General features: G+C 54.1%; 1 protein-coding gene across 3 annotated transcripts in view; it reads left to right on the top strand.

Annotated features, from left to right (window-relative positions):
- The first annotated feature begins 88 nt into the window (after positions 1 to 88).
- The window catches only part of DYSF (dysferlin), a 60,648-nt gene continuing 41,512 nt past the window's right edge, over positions 89 to 19,224 (top strand). For all 3 annotated transcript variants that reach the window (XM_038135676.1, XM_038135675.1, XM_038135673.1), the window contains exons 1-20: positions 89 to 217; positions 295 to 338; positions 438 to 520; positions 2,163 to 2,204; positions 2,886 to 3,001; positions 3,306 to 3,419; positions 4,808 to 4,985; positions 5,984 to 6,108; positions 6,946 to 7,052; positions 9,218 to 9,410; positions 10,090 to 10,245; positions 10,929 to 11,060; positions 11,358 to 11,524; positions 11,814 to 11,928; positions 12,020 to 12,125; positions 12,678 to 12,820; positions 14,255 to 14,428; positions 15,061 to 15,166; positions 15,402 to 15,479; positions 18,237 to 18,418. In XM_038135676.1, coding sequence (XP_037991604.1) covers positions 215 to 217; positions 295 to 338; positions 438 to 520; positions 2,163 to 2,204; positions 2,886 to 3,001; positions 3,306 to 3,419; positions 4,808 to 4,985; positions 5,984 to 6,108; positions 6,946 to 7,052; positions 9,218 to 9,410; positions 10,090 to 10,245; positions 10,929 to 11,060; positions 11,358 to 11,524; positions 11,814 to 11,928; positions 12,020 to 12,125; positions 12,678 to 12,820; positions 14,255 to 14,428; positions 15,061 to 15,166; positions 15,402 to 15,479; positions 18,237 to 18,418 — 2,364 coding nt within the window. In that variant the 5' untranslated portion in view covers positions 89 to 214. The remainder of the gene's footprint in view (positions 218 to 294; positions 339 to 437; positions 521 to 2,162; positions 2,205 to 2,885; positions 3,002 to 3,305; positions 3,420 to 4,807; positions 4,986 to 5,983; positions 6,109 to 6,945; positions 7,053 to 9,217; positions 9,411 to 10,089; positions 10,246 to 10,928; positions 11,061 to 11,357; positions 11,525 to 11,813; positions 11,929 to 12,019; positions 12,126 to 12,677; positions 12,821 to 14,254; positions 14,429 to 15,060; positions 15,167 to 15,401; positions 15,480 to 18,236; positions 18,419 to 19,224) is intronic.

The following is a 19,224-nucleotide window of genomic DNA, read 5'->3' as shown; positions in this document are numbered from 1 at the left end:
GCCGATTTTAGGGAATCTAAGGCCAGATTTTAGGGAATATGAAGCCGGGTTTTAGAGAATCTGAGGCTTCCCTGCTCCATGAACTGGGCCAACAACCGCTTTCCTGGGACAACACCAACTTTTCCCTCTTCCCATCCCTCCCTTCCAGCTCTACTCCCGGATCCTGGAGAAAAACGCCAACCCCCAGTGGAACCAGTGCCTGACGCTGCCGGCCATGGTGAGCCCTGGTGTCCCCAAGGTCCCCTCCCGGTGTTCCCAGCACCACTCACCCTCTTCCCGTATCCCTTTTCCCAGTTCCCTTCCATGTGCGAGCGGATGAGGATCCGTGTGACCGACTGGTGAGCGGGAAGGGCATTCCCAGTGCCCGGAGCGGCGGGATGGGCACGGGGACATCGCCCCCCCACCACGGTCCCCAAAGTGACAATGTCACCTCACAGGGACCGTCTGACGCACAATGACGTCATTGGCACCGCTTTCCTCGGAATGTCCAAGATTTCGGCCCCCGGCGGGGAGCTGGAGGGTAAGGGCGGGAAGCAGGCCGGGATTTGGGATGCATGGCCCTGGAGGAGCTGCATGGCATGGCTGGAGGTTGGTGGTGGCTTTGGGAATGTCACAGCTGTCACCGCCCCCACCTGGGGACATGGGATGGGATCCTGCGGTCACTTTGAGCTGTGCCCCATTTCCAGATTGGATCCGACCCCTCTGGATTTAGGATTTGGTGGATTCTTGGGAATGGGGCTATGGAGGAGCTGCATGGTGTGGCTGGAGGTTGGTGGTGGCTTTGGGGATGTCACAGCTCTTACTGTCCCCGCCTGGGGACATGGGATGGGGTCCTGGGGTCACTCCAAGCTCTGTCCCATTTCTGGATGGATCCAACCCCTCTGGATTTAGGATTTGGTGGATACTTGGGAATGGGGGAAGGAAGTTGCAGGTCCATGGTGTGGCTGCAGGTTGGTGGTGGCTTTGGGGATGTCACAGCTGTCACTGTCCCCACCTGGGGATGTGCAGTGGGGTCCTGCGGTCACTCCAAGCTCTGTCCCATTTCTGGATGGATCCATCCCCTCTGGATTTAGGATTTGGTGGATACTTGGGAATGGGGGTGGAGGCTGCAGGTCCATGGTGTGGCTGCAGGTTGGTGACACGTGGTGGTGGTGGCACCGCTGCTGGCAGCCATGTCCCCCCTGAGGTGTCCAGCCCACTGAGGTGACATTTAGGGGCTGTCACATGGTGGGAATTCCCATCCAGCCCATGCTGTTCCAAATCCCGGGAATTTTCTGAGGGTAGGGACCCCCAGGCGTGGCAGGGCTCAGCCGGTGTCACTGTCACCAGTGCCAGGTGGGAGGGCAGGAATTTGGGACACAGCTTTGCTGAGAGCTTGGAGCTTCCACCTGCATGACCTTTTCCTGCTGCCAGCGCTTCCATGGAATCCACGATCCCAGTGGGAATTCCACACTTGGCTTTGTGACCTCCCCATGAGCTGTAGGGACAGGGGATGGCCACGCTGGAAAAAGCTTGGAGCACGCTGGGATAGTGGGATGTGTCCCTGCCCATGGAACGGGATGAGCTTTACGGTCCTTCCAAGCCATTCCGTGATTCCATGGATCAGGACATCATCCAGAGGCTCCACCCGTGTCCCACCCCCGGCACTGTCCAGTCCCCTCTTCCCAATCCCAGCACAGATCCTGGGATGGGCTGGAGAGAGAGAGAGAGAGAGGCTTGGAGGAAGGATGGGAATGGTGGGATCCAGGACTGGCATCTCCCTTCCCACCACTGGGATCTGCTTGATCCTGAGGAAATGCCTGGGAATGCAACTCAGGGATGCTCCAATCCCGCTCCACCCCATTCCCACAGCCTCTGGAATTGTCCAAGGCCAGGTTGGACAAGGCTCGGAATGAGCCGGGGTAATGGGAAGTGTCCCTGGATGCACCTGGATGGGGTTTAAGGTCTCTTCCCACCCCAACCATTCCATGATTCTCTGATTCCTGGATTCCATGATTCCATAATTCCTTGACTCCATGATTCCATGAGAAACCTCTCCCTTTCTCTCTCTGTCTCTCTGCACTAAACCCCGTGGGAATCTCCCCCCTCATTCCCTTCTCCATCCCTTTTCCATGCTCCTCTTCCAAACTTTCCCAACCTCTCTCCCTCTCTTTGTGCCTCAGATGAGTTTCCTGCTCCTGTGAAGCCTCTGAAACCCTCGGACCGTACGTTCCCAGTAACATCCCAGTTTTCCAGCGCCTCCCGGGACTGGTTTTACTGGTTCTGCTCTCTGGACTGGGGGAGGATCAGCTGGGATGAGTTGGGCACCTTGGGAAAAGGGAATGGCTTCGGTTTGGCCCTTTGGGGATTCCCGGGATGCTGTCGTGTCCAGAATGTGGAGCCAGCCGGGCGCACAGAGCTCAGGGCAGGATTCCCGCTCAAAATTCCATAAAAATGAGGGATTCTCCTCATGGAATCACAGGATTGGATAATCCTTCTGATCCATCGGCTCCCAAGGCCACCCATTATCCGTGTCCCCAAGTGCCACTTCCACAGGGATGTTCAATCCCTCCAGGGGTGGGGACAGCCCTTTCCAGGAAGGAATTTTCCTGAAAATCCAACCTGAACCTCCTTTGGCACATCCTGAGGCTCTTTCCTCTCTCCTGTCACTCTAACTCTTGTCCGACCCCTTTCTGACCTCGCCCTTTTCCGTGGGGACTTTTCCTGGGATTGGGAATTCCCAGGATTCAGCGCCTTGCCCTCCGTATCTTTCTCCTGCTCCAAGGTGAGGCCGTGGGATTCAAAATGGGTGGAAATTCCAGGACTTTGGTGGCCTCCAGCTGTGTGATCGCATTCCCAAGGTGCCTCCAGGAATCCCTAATCCCTCTTTTCCCTGCCATTCCCAGTGGATGACGGGCTGGGATTCCTGCCGATCTTCGGGCCCTGCTACATCAACCTGTACGGCAGCCCCCGGGAATTCACCGGATTTCCCGATCCCTACGAGACGCTCAATTTGGGAAAGGTGACATCGGCTGCTTCCCGGCGCATCCCAAAATAACCTCCGGCTCCTCTTTTCCCGAAAAAAGCTGCTTCTAACCCAACCTGGCTTTGTCATCAGGAGCCTGTGCTGTGTTTCCCACTCCTGGCTATTCCCGCTAACGCCTCCCGATCCTGCTCTGCTCCCAAAATCCCACCTCGGAAGCGCCGGCTGGAATTCTTTGCCTGATCCTGCTGCTCCGCGATGAAGCTCCTTGGAAGCAAAGGCAGAGCTCGGCCTCAGGAAGGGAATTCCGGGATCCTGACTCCTGTTCCTGGTCTATCCCAAGGGCGAGGGGGTCGCGTATCGGGGCCGGATCCTGGTGGAGCTGGAGACCAAACTGGTGGAGCACATGGAGCAGAAGGTGGAGGAGATTCCTGCCGATGACATCCTGAGGGTGGAGGTATTGGAATTTCTGGAAAATCTCTGGGACTGGAACGTGGGACACTAGGGAAGGGATGTTGGCCATGGGTGGGGGTTGTCCCTTGGTCTGTGAGCTCCTGGAGGGGTCTCCTGCTGGATTTTCATCCCAAAGTGTCCAGGTTGGTCCATCTGAGCTGGTCATGGTGAGCATGGAATTGTGGGATCATGGAATGGTTTGGTGGGAAAGGACCTTGAAGCTGATCCTGTTCCATGGGCAGAGACACCTCCCACCGTCCCAGGTGGATCCAACCCCAGTGTCCAGCCTGGCCTTGGGCACTGCCAGGGATCCAGGGGCAGCCCCAGCTGCTCTGGGAATTCCAGCCCAGCCCCTGCCCACCCTCCCAGCCAGCAATTCCTTGCCCAGATCCCAGCCCAATCTCCCCTTTCCCAGTGGCAGCCATTCCCTGGCTCCTGGCCCTCTGTCCCTTGTCCCCAGTCCCTCTGCAGCTCTCCTGGAGCCCCTGCAGGCCCTGCCAGGGGCTCTGAGCTCTCCCATGATGTTGTGAGAGGTTTCCCTTCATTCCGGCTCTCTCAGATTTCCTCCTTTGGCTCCTTTTCCATGAGAAGCTGCAGCCTCCTCTTCCATCTGGTTTTCCTAAAATTCCCCCAGAATTCCCATGCTGCAAAGTTTGTTATTCCCCCTGCAAGAAAGTTCCCATCCCAGGATCCCTGCAGTCGGAGAAGCTTCCAAGGTCATCAAGTCCAAGCTGTGCCCGATGCCCACCTTGGGACATCCAGGAATTTCTTGGACACCTCCAGGGATGGGCACTCCAAACCTCCCTGGGCACTTCCAAGGCCTGGCCACCCTTTCCATGAGGAAATTCCTGCTGATGTCCACCCTGAGCCTCCCCTGGCACAGCCTGAGGCCATTCCCTTCTATCCTGTTATTCCCTGGGATCAGATCCCAACTCCCACCTGGGTCCAACCTGTCAGGGGGCTGTGGAGAGCCAGAAGGTCCCTGTGGATCCTTCTTTTCTCTGGAATGAGCCCCTTTCCCAGCTCCCTCAGCTTTTCCTGGTTCTCCAGCCCCTTCCCAGCTCTCTCAGCTTTTCCTGGTTCTCCAGCCCCTTCCCAACTCCCTCAGCTTTTCCTGGTTCTCCAGCCCCTTCCCAAATCCCTCAGCTTTTCCTGGTTCTCCAGCCCCTTCCCAGCTCCCTCAGCTTTTCCTGATTCTCCAGCCCCTTCCCAGCTCCCTCAGCTTTTCCTGGTTCTCCAGCCCCTTCCCAACTCCCTCAGCTTTTCCTGGTTCTCCAGCCTCTTCCCATCTCCCTCAGCCGCTCAGGATTTTCCCTCCAGCCTCTTCTGGCTCCACATCCCGGAGATCATTAGCAGCATCTCCTCCACGCCCAATTCCCATTCGTATTCCAGAAATACCTGCGCCGACGGAAATATTCCCTCTTTGCTGCCTTCTACTCGGCCACGATGCTCCAGGGCGTGGACGGCGCCATCCAGTTCGAGGTCAGCATCGGGAATTATGGCAACAAGTTCGACACCACCTGCCTGCCCCTGGCCTCCACCACCCAGTACAGCCGGGCCGTCTTCGATGGTGAGCACGGCATGGATTCCCTTCCTGTCCATGATCCAAACCTGGCTGGTGGAAGAGAACCCTGGAATTATGGAATGGTTTGGGATGGAAGGGAACTTAAATCCCATTCTGTTCCAGCTCAGGCACACCTCCCACCGTCCCAGGTGGATCCAAGCCCCAGTGTCCAGCCTGGCCTTGGGCACTGCCAGGGATGCAGGGGCAGCCCCAGCTGCTCTGGGAATTCCAGCCCAGCCAGGAAATCCTTGCCAAGATCCCAGCCCAATCTCCCCTTTCCCAGTGGCAGCCATTCCCTGGCTCCTGTCCCTCTGTCCCTTGTCCCCAGTCCCTCTGCAGCTCTCCTGGAGCCCCTGCAGGGACTCTGAGAATTCCCTGGATTTTTCCCTTCTCCAGGAAAACATTCCCAGCTCTCCCAGAGCAGAGGGGCTCCAGAATCCTGGAATGGTTTGGGTGGGAGGGACCTTAAATCCCATCCCATTCCCACCCCATCCATGTTTAGGGACACCTCCCACTGTCCCAGGTGGATCCAAGCCCCAGTGTCCAGTCTGGCCTTGGACACTGCCCAGGATCCAGGGGAAGCCAGGGGTTGTGTCCAGGTGATCCTGATGAAGGTGTCCCTGCATGGACCAGACAACTCCAGAGGGTTTTCCCACCTCATCCATGGGGAATTTTTGTCTGGGAAGGAGCAGGGAAGCCGGCATGTCTCTTGGCTCCATGAGGTGGTTTTTGGGAGCACCTTTTCTTGGCCTTTTCCTGGCTCCCATCTCCTCCCACCAGGAATGTTGAGCTGGTTTCTGGCTTTCCTGCCGGAGCCATGGAGTCAGATCCCAATGGACCTCGGTGGGATCTCAAGGATTTGGGGAACACCATTCCCATCTTCCTCCCAAACACCTTCCGAGGCGAATTCCCATCCCGATCCCGCTCTTCCCCTTTCATCCCCGCTCCCGAGGGGTGGCTCCCATTATCCCAACATCCCGGGGTGACGCCGTGCTGTCCCCCAGGCTGTCACTACTATTACCTGCCCTGGGGCAACGTGAAGCCGGTGGTGGTGCTCTCCTCCTACTGGGAGGACATCGGACACCGCATGGACGCCCAGAACCTCCTGCTCTACGGAGCCGAGCGGCTGGTGAGTGCCCGGGGACATCCTGGGGACATCCTGGTGACACCGGGAGGGGACAGAGGCCACCTCCAGGCTGGGGAGTGTCTGGTGACACAGCCGTGTATCCACTGGATGAGGAACTTCATGGAATCATGGAATGGTTTGGGTGGGAAGGGAACTTAAATCCCACCCAGTCCCACCCCTGCCATGGGCAGGGACAAAATCCCGCTGTCCCAGGTGGCTCCAACCCCAGTGTCCAGCCTGGCCTTGGGCACTGCCAGGGATCCAGGGGCAGCCCCAGCTGCTCTGGGAATTCCAGCCCAGCCCCTGCCCACCCTCCCAGCCAGCAATTCCTTGCCAAGATCCCAGCCCCATCTCCCCTTTCCCAGTGGCAGCCATTCCCTGCCTCCTGTCCCTCTGTCCCTTGTCCCCAGTCCCTCTGCAGCTCTCCTGGAGCCCCGTCAGGGACTCCCTGGAATTTTGCCTTCTCCAGGTGAATGCTCCCAGCTCTCCGAGAGCATCCATTCTTTCCTGGAATGGTTTGTGTTTGGAGAAACCTTAAATCCCCTCCCATTCCATGTTCAGGGACACCTTCCACAGTGTCAGGTTGCTCCAAGCCCTGTCCAACCTGGAGGCAATTCCAGCAATCCAGGGGCCGTCCTTCAGCTCCTGAGTGATTTCTGAGCTTTCCCATTGGATTTCCCTGTTGGTTTCCCTGGAGCTCCAAACATTTGGATGCAGATCCCTGGCGGGACCCAGAGTCGAATCTCTGATCCCTGGGAGTTTCCTCTTGCTGGAAATATCCTGGAAGCAGGATGAGATTCCAGGCGATTCCTCAGCTCCTGATCCCCACTTTTCCTGCAGGAAGCAAACCTGGAGAGGGTCCACGTGGCTCTGAAATCCAACCGCTCTCCGGTCGAGCTGGAGGCCCTGGGATCCCAACTGCTCGATGATGTCATCGCTGACTGCAGGTACTTCGGGAATTCAGGGAACTTTTCCTGATGTTTCTCCTTGGTCTTGGGAGGGAACACTGCCTCCGCCCCTCTTCTCCTTTCTTCCCCCCCTTTTCCCCCCTTTTCCCTCTCTTTTCCCAATTTCTCCTCATTTTTTCCACTTTTCCCTTCTATCCCTTTTTTGTTTGTTCCCTCCTTTTCCCTGCCTTTTTTCCTTTTTTCTGTTTTATCTCCCTCATTTCCCCCTTTTCCTCCCTTTTCCCCCCTTCTCCCACTTTTATTCACTTTCCCCTTCATTTCAGTTTCTCCTTTTCCCTCTTTTTCCTTTTTCGCCCTCCCCCTTTCCCCTTTTTTGCTTTCTTTTTTCCTTTTCCCTTCCTCCGTTTCTTCTGTTTCTTTTTCCTCTTTTTTTCCTTTTTTTCCTTTTTCTCCCTCTTTATCCCTTTTAATCTTTGTCCATTTCCCCTCCTTTCCCCCCTTTTCCACTACTCCCCTTTCCCTTTTTTTGTTTTCTCCCTTTTTTCTTTTTTTTTTCCTTTTCCCTCTTCCCCCCTTTTTTCCATTTCCCCCCTTTTCTCCCTTGTTTCTCTTTCTCCCTTTTCCTCTCTTCCTCTTTTTTCCATTTTTCTCTTTTTCCTGTTTTTTCCCTTTTTTTGTCTTTCCCCCTTTTATTCCCTCCCCTCTTTTCCGCTCTTTTTGCCTTTTCTCCCCTTTTTCCTTTTTCCCTTTTTTCCCTTCCCCTCCTCCTTTTTTTCCCCTTTCCCCCTCTTTTCCCACCTTTTCCCTCCTCATTCCCCCTCACTCCAAATCCTCATCCCTGGAATTCTCCAAGGCCAGGCTGGACGGGGCTTGGAGTAACCTGGGAGAGTGGAAAATCCCAAACCATTCCATAATTCCATGTTCTCCCTATTTACCTGCAATAAAAAAAAGAGATTTACAGATCCCAATCCCAATTCCTGAGGTGGGAATATCGCATCCTAAAAAAATCTCCTTCAAAACGACTCCACGGCCTAAAAATAAATTTATCTTTCTCTCCATCTATTTTTTCCGGAGGAAATCCTGATTTGCGGCTCGGGAGCCGGGAGCAGGAAGTTCATTTATAGCAGCGGATCCATAAATCCTTGAGTTTTACAGGAAAACCTCCCAGTTTGGCACCTGATCCATTTTTTTCCAGGAGCTTGGATAATGGATATTAAAATGTGGGCGTGGCCCATTCCCATCCTGATTCCAGGGGGAATTCCGGCTGTGGTTGGCAGCTCTTGTGCTCTGTTCCCAAATATCCTCGGTGGCTTCTCAATTCCTTGGAAATTTGCTTGGAAAATATGGAAAAACCATTAAAAAAGGCGGGAAAATCCCACAGGAAGCTGGATGAGCTATTGGGGGTGGATTTGGGATGGATTAATGATCGTTAATGCTGATTAGTGACCATTAATGACATGTAACGATCATTAGCAATCATTAACGACCATTGATTAAAATTGGTGACCATTAGTGACCATTAATCACCATTAATGATAACTGGTGACCTTTAATGACTATTAATGACAATTAGTGACTGTTAATGACCATTAATGAACAATTAATGATGATTGGTGACCATTAATTACAATTAGTGATCTGTAAAGACCTTTAATGATCATTAATGATGATTGATGACCAATAATGACCATTGATGATGATTGGTGACCATTAATGACAATTAGTGATCCGTAAAGACCTTTAATGATCATTAATGACCATGAATGACCATTGATGATGATTGGTGACCATTAATGACAATTAGTGACTCTTAATGACCTTTAATGATCATTAATGAACAATTAATGATGATTGATGACCATTAATGACAATTAGTGACGATTGGTGACCATTAATGACAATTAGTGACTCTTAATGACCATTAATGACCATTAATGAACAATTAATGATGATTGGTGACCATTAATGAAAATTAGTGATCTGTAAAGATCTTTAATGATCATTAATGACCATTAATGATGATTGATGACCGTTAATGACCATTGATGATGATTGGTGACCGTTAGTGACCATTAATGACCATTAATGACCACTAATGACCATTAATCACCATTAATGATCATCAGTGGCAATTAACAGCCCTTAATGACCTTCAAGGTCCCTCCTGATCCAACCCAATCCCTGATTCCCGCCTATCCCTGCAGCCTGAAGCTTCCCGATGTCCTGGGGAGGGCATCCAGCACCCACCTGGATCAGAACCTGTTCCGCTTCCGGAGCACCCACCTGGAGCAGATCCTGAAGGTGGCCCTGAGGCTCAAGCACGAGAATTCCGGCCTTTCCCAAATCCTGGATCAGGCGGAGGATTGGCTGTGCCGGCTCCGGGCCATGGCGGAGGAGGTGACTCTTCCTGGTTTTCCCATCGTGGTTTTGGTGGGAAGCGGGGGTGATGTTCCATGCCGGCTCCCAAATCCGTGGATTCTCCCACGGCGCCAGGTTTGGCTCCGATGGTTGAGGTTGGTCTTGCTCATGGATGGGTTGAGGTCCAACTCATGGATAGGGAGCAGCTGTGGGAGAAGGACTTGGAATGTTGGTGGGTGGGAAGCTCCATGTGCTCTGGGCTGATCCCACAGCAGGAAAAGGGGGAATTCTGTCCCTCTGCCATTGAGCCAGGCCGGGATAGCTGGGAATGTTCCCCTGGAGAAGGGAAAAATCCAGGAAAACCTCACAGAACATTCCAGAGCCTGCAGGGGCTCCAGGAGAGCTGCAGAGGGACTGGGGACAAGGGACAGAGGGACAGGAGGCAGGGAATGGCTGCCACTGGGAAAGGGGAGATTGGGCTGGGATCTTGGCAAGGAATTGCTGGCTGGGAGGGTGGGCAGGGGCTGGGCTGGAATTCCCAGAGCAGCTGGGGCTGCCCCTGGATCCCTGGCAGTGTCCAAAGCCAGGCTGGATGGAGCTTGGATCCATCTGGGATAAAATCCCTCCCAAGCAAACCCGTTCCACGATTTCACAATCCTGTTCTGGGCTGTGCTGGTGGGTCCCTCCTAACGGGATCCTATGGATTTGTGTTTTCCAGCCCCAGAACAGCCTCCCGGACATCGTCATCTGGATGCTCCAGGGGGACAAACGCGTGGCCTTCGCCCGCGTCCCGGCCCACCAGGTCCTGTATTCCCGGAACATCTCCAACTGCTGCGGCCGGAACTGTGGGAAGCTCCAGACCATCTTCCTCAAGGTACCTTTGGAAGCGTGTCCAGGTGAAATCTTGATTTTCCAAACAGGTTTTTTTTTTCCTTAAAATAATTAAAAATATGGAAAATCCAGCAGGGAAAACTCAAGTCCCAAGACAATGTTCAGCTCTGGTTTCACGGAATCATGGAAAGTTTTGGGTTGGGAGGGACCTTAAATACTTGACCTTGTCTGTGTTCCTGTCCCTCTCCCTGTCCGTGTCCCTGACTTTGTCCCTGTCCCTGACCTTCTCCCTGATCCTGTCCTTGTCCTTTTCCCTGTCCTTGTCCCTGACTCTGTCCTTGTCCCTGTCCTTGTCCCTGACCTTTTCCCTCTCCTTGTCCTTGTCCTTTTCCCTGTACCTGACCTTGTCCTTGTCCCTGACCTTTCTGTGACCCTGTCCTTGCCCCGATCCTATCCGTGATCCTAATCCTGTCCAGGACCACTGGAATTTTGAAGTCCCTCAAGGTCAGCTGGGATCACATTTCAGGGATGTCGATGGCGGCATTGGGATGATCCTGAAGGTCTTTTCCAACCTCAATTCCGTGATCCCAAAGCGCTCCACCCACTCCTGACATTATCCCATGACTGCTCCGTGTCCCACCTGCCCCATCCAGGGATCTTCATTCCCACCCTTCCAGCCTCCCAGAATTCCCATTAATCCCTTCCCGGGGGCCTTTTCCTTGGCAGTACCCGCAGGAGGAGACGATGGGGCCGCGGATCCCGGCGCAGATCCGGGTGCGGCTCTGGTTTGGATTGGCTGTGGATGAGAAGGAATTCAACCAATTCGCCGAGGGAAAACTCTCCGTCTTCGCCGAAACCGTGAGCATTCCCAAGGGATCCCCATCCCGGCGGGAAAAGGGGGTGGGCTGGACCTAAAAACTGTGGGAAGGAGGCGCTGTTCCCACCAGCTCAGCCTGGAATGCTGAGGGGAAAGTTGGGAATGAGTCATGGAGCTGTGTTGTCCCTTAGAATGGGAAAATTGGGATGCCATGGAATGGGTTGGGCTTTTCCCAGGAGGCCTGTCCCTCTGCAGGGATTATTCATGGGATTCTGTGGGATTATTAATGGAATTCTGTACTTCCCACCCCAAATCCATCTTTTTCTTGGCTCTCCCAGTATGAGAACCAGACCAAGCTGGCGCTGGTGGGGAACTGGGGCACCACCGGCCTCACTTATCCCAAGTACTCTGACGTCACTGGCCGGATCAAGCTTCCCAAGGACAGCTTCCGGCCTTCCGCGGGATGGACCTGGGCTGGGGATTGGTTCGTCTGCCCAGAAAAGACGTGAGTGGGGCTTTTCTGCCGGGAATTCCTGGAAATCCCAAAATCCGGTGGCAAAATCCGGGATGTCCCTGTGGTTCCTCATCTGTGTCCACGGATGTGATTCCCCCTCATCCAAATCTTGGGATGCTTCAAAACTGGGGAGATTTGGAGTGGGATTTTCATCCTGGTTTGGGTTTTTCCTGAGGGAAAACTTTGCTCGGAGGGGTGGGAGATATTTGGGAGCGCTGAGGATGGCCCAGGAGGAAGGTGGGATGGAGAATCCCTGATTTTGGGTATTCCCGGGATTCAGGTTGTTGCACGACGTGGACGCCGGGCACCTGAGCTTCGTGGAGGAGGTGTTTGAGAACCAGGTCCGGCTTCCCGGGGGGCAGTGGATCCACATGACCGATTCCTACACGGACGTGGTGAGGGAAAACTGGGAACTGTGGGAGCTGGGCTGAAATTCCAGGGGAAATTTAGGGGTCGGCTGGGGTGAGTATTCCCTGTGTCCCACAGAATGGGGAGAAGGTCCTGCCCAAGGATGAGATCGAGTGTCCTCCCGGCTGGAAGTGGGAAGATGTGGAATGGGACACGGATCTCAACAGGGCTGTGGATGAGAAAGGTACCAAGGACGGAATTTTGGGATCCTGGAATTTTGGGATCTGGGATTTGGGAATTTTGGGATCCTGGAATTTTGGGATCTGGGATTTGGGAAGTTTGGGATTTCTTTCCGTGGTCTATGGTTGAAAACATTACCATGGCTGTGGGAACTTGATCAGGAGAAGGGATCAGGCTCTGGGGGATCGTTTTCCCTTGTCTGCCTGGAGCTGTAGGATGGGAATTCCCAAAGGCAGTGCTGGGATAATCTGGGAAGATCCTGGTGGAAAAAAAAACAGAAAACATCAGGCTGGAGAGTGCTGGGATGGTCCCAGGGGTTGGAATGGCTGGAGGGAGGGAGGGAGGGAGGGAGGGAAGAGTCCCCAGGGTGGGATTTGGAGCCAAGGATCCATCCCTGGGCATTCCAGAGGGATGGGTTGTGCCATAAGGAGGGAAATCCAACTGGGTAATTTTGCTGGATTCAGCCACACCTTCACTGTTGGAAATTCCTGGTGGGAGCCAAGGTGGGGAGGGAGGCTCTTCTCCCACCTCCACCAGGTAATCCCTTCTTCCCAAGGCTGGGAATACGGGATCACAATCCCGCCGGAGCGCAAGCCCAAGGCCTGGGTGCCGGCGGAGAAGATGTTCCACACCAACCGGCGCCGGCGCTGGGTGCGGCTCCGCCGGCGCGACCTGGAGAGCATGGAAGCCATGAGAAAGGTGGGATTGGCCGGGAAAAGGTGCCACCGGATCGGGATGTGGCCCTGTCCCTGCGGGTGGGTGCCTGGCTTTGGCAGGAGCTGCTTTTCCTTGGAGATTTGAGGGGGACTCGTCCCGGTTTCCAGCGGAAAACGCCACATTCCCAGGGGTGGAGAACATTCCGGAGGGGTTGACTGGGATGTGGGGTGGGATGGGGACATCCGGGAAAGTCCGGGAGTGTGGGAAATGGGGGAGAGCCGGTGTCCCCAGCCTGTCCCTATCCCGCTTCCCTCTAGATGGTGCCATTGGACCGGGAATGCTGTTTCCACTCCTTGGTTTCCCACCCCCAACCCGCCGCTTCCCAAAGCCACTTGTCTCCCTTCCCAGAAAATTTTTGGGATAACTGTAGCCACTGTCACCCCATTTGCTCTGGGTGTCACTGGGAGAAAAACCTTCTAGGGTTGGGGGTGGATGATCCAGGGAGAAATTCCAGAGGTGGCATAGTCATGGCAGGGGACCAGGATGATGGCAAAGGGAAAAGCGGGATGGGAAGCGGGGCTGCTGGAGCTCCACAGGCCTGGGCAGGGTCTGGCCCCAGCCCAGCAATCCCGCTCCAAGTGGGATTCATCCCTGGGATTGCTGGAGGGCTGCATTCCCAGGGTGGATCCAGCAGTGGTAATGGTTGGGTTGGGAGAATCCAGCTCCATCCTGGGAAGTGCCCAAGGCCAGGTTGGACACTGGGGCTTGGATCCACCTGGGACGGTGGGAGGTGTCCCTGCCCATGGATGGGGTGGAATGGGATGGGATTTAAGGTCCCTTCCCACCCAAACCATGCCAGGATTCTGGAGCCCCTCTGTTCTGGAGCCAGGCTGGGAGAGCTGGGAATGTTCCCCTGGAGAAGGGAAAAATCCAGGGAATGCTCAGAGTCCCTGCAGGGGCTCCAGGAGAGGGACTGGGGACAAGGGACAGAGGGACAGGAGGCAGGGAATGGCTGCCACTGGGAAAGGGGAGATTGGGCTGGGATCTTGGCAAGGAATTGCTGGCTGGGAGGGTGGGCAGGGGCTGGGCTGGAATTCCCAGAGCAGCTGGGGCTGCCCCTGCATCCCTGGCAGTGCCCAAGGCCAGGCTGGACACTGGGCTTGGATCCACCTGGAATGGTGGGAGGTGTCCCTGGAGGTGGCTTAGCTTTAAAGTCCCTTCCATCCCAAACCATTCCATGATGATCTCCAGGGCCCTTCCCAACTGAAACCAAATGACCTCAGAGATCCCTCCCAACCTGAATATTCCTATGATTCTCCAAAACAATTCCATGACTCCATTCCATGGTTCCAGCCTGGGGGAGACACAGGGAAAACCTGGGGTGGATCAACCATATCCAATAACATCCCAAAAAAACTAAATCCAGCTTTTGGGTCAATCTGGGGAAACCTGATCCCTGTGATCCCTGTCTGGCAGCACAAGCAGGAGGAGCTGGATGGGGATGGTTGGGAATACGCTTCCCTCTTCGGCTGGCGCTTCCACCTCCAGCAGCGCCGCTCCGACTCCTTCCGCCGGCGCCGCTGGAGACGCCGGATGGAGCCTCTGGAACGCACCGGCCCCGCCGCCGTCTTCGCCTTGGAAGGGGCTCTGGTAGGGAACAGCTTCTGTTCCCAAATTTCTGCTGGGAATGTTATCAGCTGCTTGTTATCTATTTCCCGTTATCCCGTTATCCGCCCTCTTTGTTCCCGAATTTCTCCACACTCTGGATTTCCCAATCTGCCACTTTTCCAATGATTCCGTGAGAGCCAAAGCAGCACAAAGCTGCCATTCTGTGTTTTTATGGAATTCTTTCCTCTCCTGTTTGGCTCTTTTCCCCCTTTTTCCTTGCTCTGTCTTTCCCTCCAATCCAGAGTTGATCCCTTTGGGATAAAAGCGGCTCTCTGGTGTTTTCCATGAGCTGTTCCCATCTCGGGGGATCCCGGCTGCCTCCCACCCCCAAAGCTCCCAGTGGGATTGTTCCTATTCCCTTTTTTCCCATGGGATCTGCAAATGGGAATTCTCACCCTTGGAAATTGCTCCTTTTCCCACAAATATCCCAAGGCCAATGGGGAATCAGGAGAACTCGGGAATCTCCAAGAGCTTTTCCAACCTAAATTTTAGGATTCTGGGGAACATTGGAAGCCTAGACTCCTCTTGGACACCCCAGAGAATTCCATCCCATGGGGAATACTGGTTCTGGAGGTGATCCTGGCATTCCTGACTTTCCATTGTTTTCCTTGCAGGGAGGAGTGACGGACGACAGGAGCGACGATGGAAAATCCGACGGAAAATCCGCGTCCACCCTGAGTTTCGGAGTCAACAGACCCACGATCTCCTGCATTTTTGACTGTAAGGACCCCAGGGGAGTGGGAACAACATTTCCCATCCTTTTCACAGGAAAAGATGGAAAAATTAAGATGGAAAAAGGGTGGAGGGGAGGACGGTGCATGTGGGAACATCCACAGGCTCCGGGATCGGAGCTCAGCTAAATCCCGGGGGATTTAGCTGGGATTCTCTCAGATGGGAGATGAGGAATGATGAAATCTCCCTGGGATCTTTTCCATGTTTCCCTTTCTTCCGGCAGCCGGGAACAGATTCCACCTGCGCTGTTACCTGTACCAGGCGCGGGATCTCATGGCCATGGACAAGGACAGCTTCTCCGGTGAGTCTGGATCTACAGTGGGATGGAATTCCAGGAAGAGGGGGACCATCCATGGGCCAGGACACCTCCTGCTATCCCAGGTGGATCCAAGCCCAATGTCCAGCCTGGCCGTGGGCACTGCCAGGGATCCAGGGGCAGCCCCAGCTGCTCTGGGAATTCCAGCCCAGCCCCTGCCCACCCTCCCAGCCAGCAATTCCTTGCCAAGATCCCAGCCCAATCTCCCCTTTCCCAGTGGCAGCCATTCCCTGGCTCCTGTCCCTCTGTCCCTTGTCCCCAGCCCCTCTGCAGCTCTCCTGGAGCTCTCCTGGAGCCCCTTTAGGCCTGGAATGGGCTCCAAGGAATCCCTGGAGCCTTTCGTTCTCCAGGCTGGATATGATGGAGCACAGGGAGAAACTTCCATGGGATGTGCCCAGGGAAAATTCCAGAGGGTGACAGGATTTAATCAGGGCCTTTGCACAGTCCAATCCCTTCTTCTCCAGCATCCTCAGGAAATTCCTTGCTGGATTTGATCCAGTGGAAGGTTCCCAGCCCATGGTGTTGGATCTGGATATCCCTAAGGTCCCTTCCATCCCGAAACACTCTGGGATTCCACGATTCCATAATTCCTTAGCATCCCCCTTCTCCCAGCTGCACAGGTGGGCAGCAGTCCCTGGGATTTCGGATTTAGGATGGGAACTTCCATGGAAAAAAGGGAATCCAGGTGGAAAACAGGGGCTGGCCTTTGTGGAGGACTTTTCCACGTCCTGCTGCTCCACCCTTTCCCAGCATAACTCCAGGGATTTCTGAAATTCCCAGGATTGTGCTGGTGTGGTCGGGACTTCCCACGCTGGGATTATTTGGGATAAGGAAGAAGTCAGAATACCAAAAATCCTTTTATCCGTGGGATTTCCGTGCTGGAGGTGCTTGGATGGTTGGATGCAGGTGGAACATCCCTCTGGAATGTGGCTGAGAGGGGGATGGAATGCCTGGAATTACCCCAGCGGCTGGAAAATCCCACATCCTCATCCCTGGAGGCTGGGCCATCCCAGCCAGGTATTCCCATTAATGCTTCAGAGCTGGAAAAGTGGGAAAAGGGAATGCCACCGCCTCTGGATCAGAGCTGGAATGATGTGGAATGTCCCAAATCCTGGGAAAATAGTCCACTGGTGGGAGAGATCCAACATCCCTCCAGGGCTATCCCTGCTCGATTCCCACGGGAATTTAAAGAGGGATTTGGGTGGGGTTTGCCTCCAAATTTTGGGATTTCAACTTTCTGGGATTTCAAATTTCTGGGATTTCTGTGGAACAACACATCCCAGGAATGATGGGAAACAGGGTCAATCCCAAAATTGGGGAGGCAGCTGGACCGTGATCCCGAGGGAATCCTGCTTTTCCCAGTAGTTGGAATAGTGTGATTTTTGGGAATAAACACCCCGGAGCATCCAAAAAAACCCCCCCGTGCCTCCTCCCACCTGGAATTCCCACAAAAGGCTCCTTGTTGGGATGAGGAGGTGGGAGCGAGGTGAGCTCATGGCCCGGGAGGGGAGTCCAGAATCGTTTTCCTTAGGAAAAATCCCGGCCAAGGACAACACGAGCAGCAACGTTCCACAATGTGGGATTGTGATTCCCGCTGCCGGGAATAAAGGAGTTCATTAAAGGGGCTCGGCAGTTGGAAAAATAAACATTCCCTGCTCCCAACAAAGGGGCTTTAGAAAGGCTTCCATGAAAAAAAAAAAAGGAGGAGAAAGGAGGGAAAGATGGGAAAAAATAAAAAAAGGGAAAAGCAACTCCAAATCCAGGGGTTTTGTTTATTGTAAAGGATTTGGCTGAGGAAAAGCGGGAAAGGCTCTTCCCTGAGTGGGTTGTTGGGAATGCCCGAGTGGTCCTGGATGGTTAAACGTGGATAGAGAGGAAAATCCAACTCCTGGTGCCCCAATTCCTTGGAAAAGGGGGGTAAAGGGGGAATGCTGCTGGGGTCAGCTGGCCCTGCTTCCAGGGGGTGTGGGATAATCCTGGGATCTCAATCCGGTGGTGCGTGGGATCATCCTGGGTTCTGAATCCAGGAATGTGGGATTTGCCTGGGATCTGAATCCAAAATGTGGGATTTTCCTGGGATCTGAAACCAGGGATGTGTGTGGGGTGTTCCTTGGATCTGAATCTATGGATGTGGGATAATCCTGGGATCTGCACCCAGGGATTTGTGGAATAATCCTGGGATCTGAATCCAGGGAGGTGTGGGATTATCCTGGGAGCTGCATCCTTTGACTCCCATTAAAACCCCAAGGGATGTGTGGGATGTTCCTGGAATCTGCATCCAGGGATGTGTGGGATGCTCCTCTACCTCCCAGCCAGGAATTCCTTGCCAAGATCCCAGCTCAATCTCCCCTTTCCCAGTGGAAGCCATTCCCTGTGTCCTGTCCCTCCTTCCCTCATCCTAAATCCCTCTCCAGCTCTCCTGGAGTCCCTTTAGGTCTCGTAAGTGCTTCCAAGATTTCCCTGGATCTTTAGAACAATTCCAACTCTCAGACTGAGCCTTTCCAGCTGGAAAACTGCCTGGAAAACCGGGCAGTTTGGGCTTGGAATGCCAAATTCCAGGTGGGATCCACTGGGCAGCTCCTTTCTCCTCAAGCAAGACCTGAGGGACCTCAGGGTGAGATGGAGCGAGCTGAGAATTCCCAAATTCTTTGGGAGCCGGTTCTGGATGGAGCTTGGAGTTCTGGGAAGAGTTGGAGCTGGGATCCATCCCTGAATCCCAATCCTTGAATCCCATTCCCGCAGATCCCTACGCCATCGTGTCCTTCCTGCACCAGAGCCAGAAGACGGTGGTGGAGAAGAACACCCTGAATCCCACCTGGGATCAGACCCTGATCTTCTACGAGATCGAGATTTTCGGGAATTCTCAGGATGTGGCCGAGTCCCCTCCCAACATCCTGGTGGAAATCTATGACCACGACACCTATGTGAGTGTGGCCGCCAGGAATTCCCAGCCTCTGGAATGTGATGTCCGGCATCTCTGGGTGGTTCAGGCTTTGAGGAGGACATTCCAGAGGGGGAAAATTCCAGGGAAAATCCTGTGGTGTCCTCGAGGTCCCATTCATTGAGCTTCCACATTGTCATTTAAAGTGGGAAAATTAATGGAGTTTCCTCATGGAAAAAACCTTGGGATAAAGTAGGATGCAGTCATGGAAGTAGGGAAACGCCCTCTGCTGTTTGCTGCATCTGAAGGGCCTGGGAATTATGGAATTCTCGGGGGTTGGTGGCAGGAACTCGAGGTTTTTCCCAGAAAAACCAGGCTGGGAAAAAAAAAAAACAACCTGGAAAAACCAAATGCAGGAGGGAATTCTGTGGAAAACACTTGGAATACACCTTGGGAAGCGCTCGGGAATATCTCAGGAATCTCTTTCCCTCCCTCCTGCTCCTTCCCAGCAGGAAGCAGGAAAGATTCCAAAAATCCCAGTGCGGAGCAGGGAGTGGGATTTTTAGGAGCTGACGAAGCCTCCGAGTTCCTGCTCTGAAAAACCTGGAATAGGAATTCCTAAAAAGGTGGTTTTTTTCCCTAAAAAGGTGTTTTTCCAGCCTTAGGAATTCCAGGGAGGAGTTGGAAAGCTGGAGGCTCTGTGAGCACCAATCCCATTCGCTTTCCTGCCCCGATCCCATAACTGGATCATCCCTCGCTCCCGACTTTTGGCTGAGGGGGGGATGGATTTCTCCGGGAAAAGGGATGGCAAGGACGATCCCAATTCCCATGGTTCCCAATTCCCTGGAA

The sequence above is a fragment of the Motacilla alba genome, chromosome 4 (genome assembly GCF_015832195.1).
Source record: "Motacilla alba alba isolate MOTALB_02 chromosome 4, Motacilla_alba_V1.0_pri, whole genome shotgun sequence".
Taxonomy (NCBI): Eukaryota; Metazoa; Chordata; class Aves; order Passeriformes; family Motacillidae; genus Motacilla; species Motacilla alba.
Note: the sequence above shows the minus strand (reverse complement) of the source record. Positions and strands in the feature narration are given on the sequence as shown.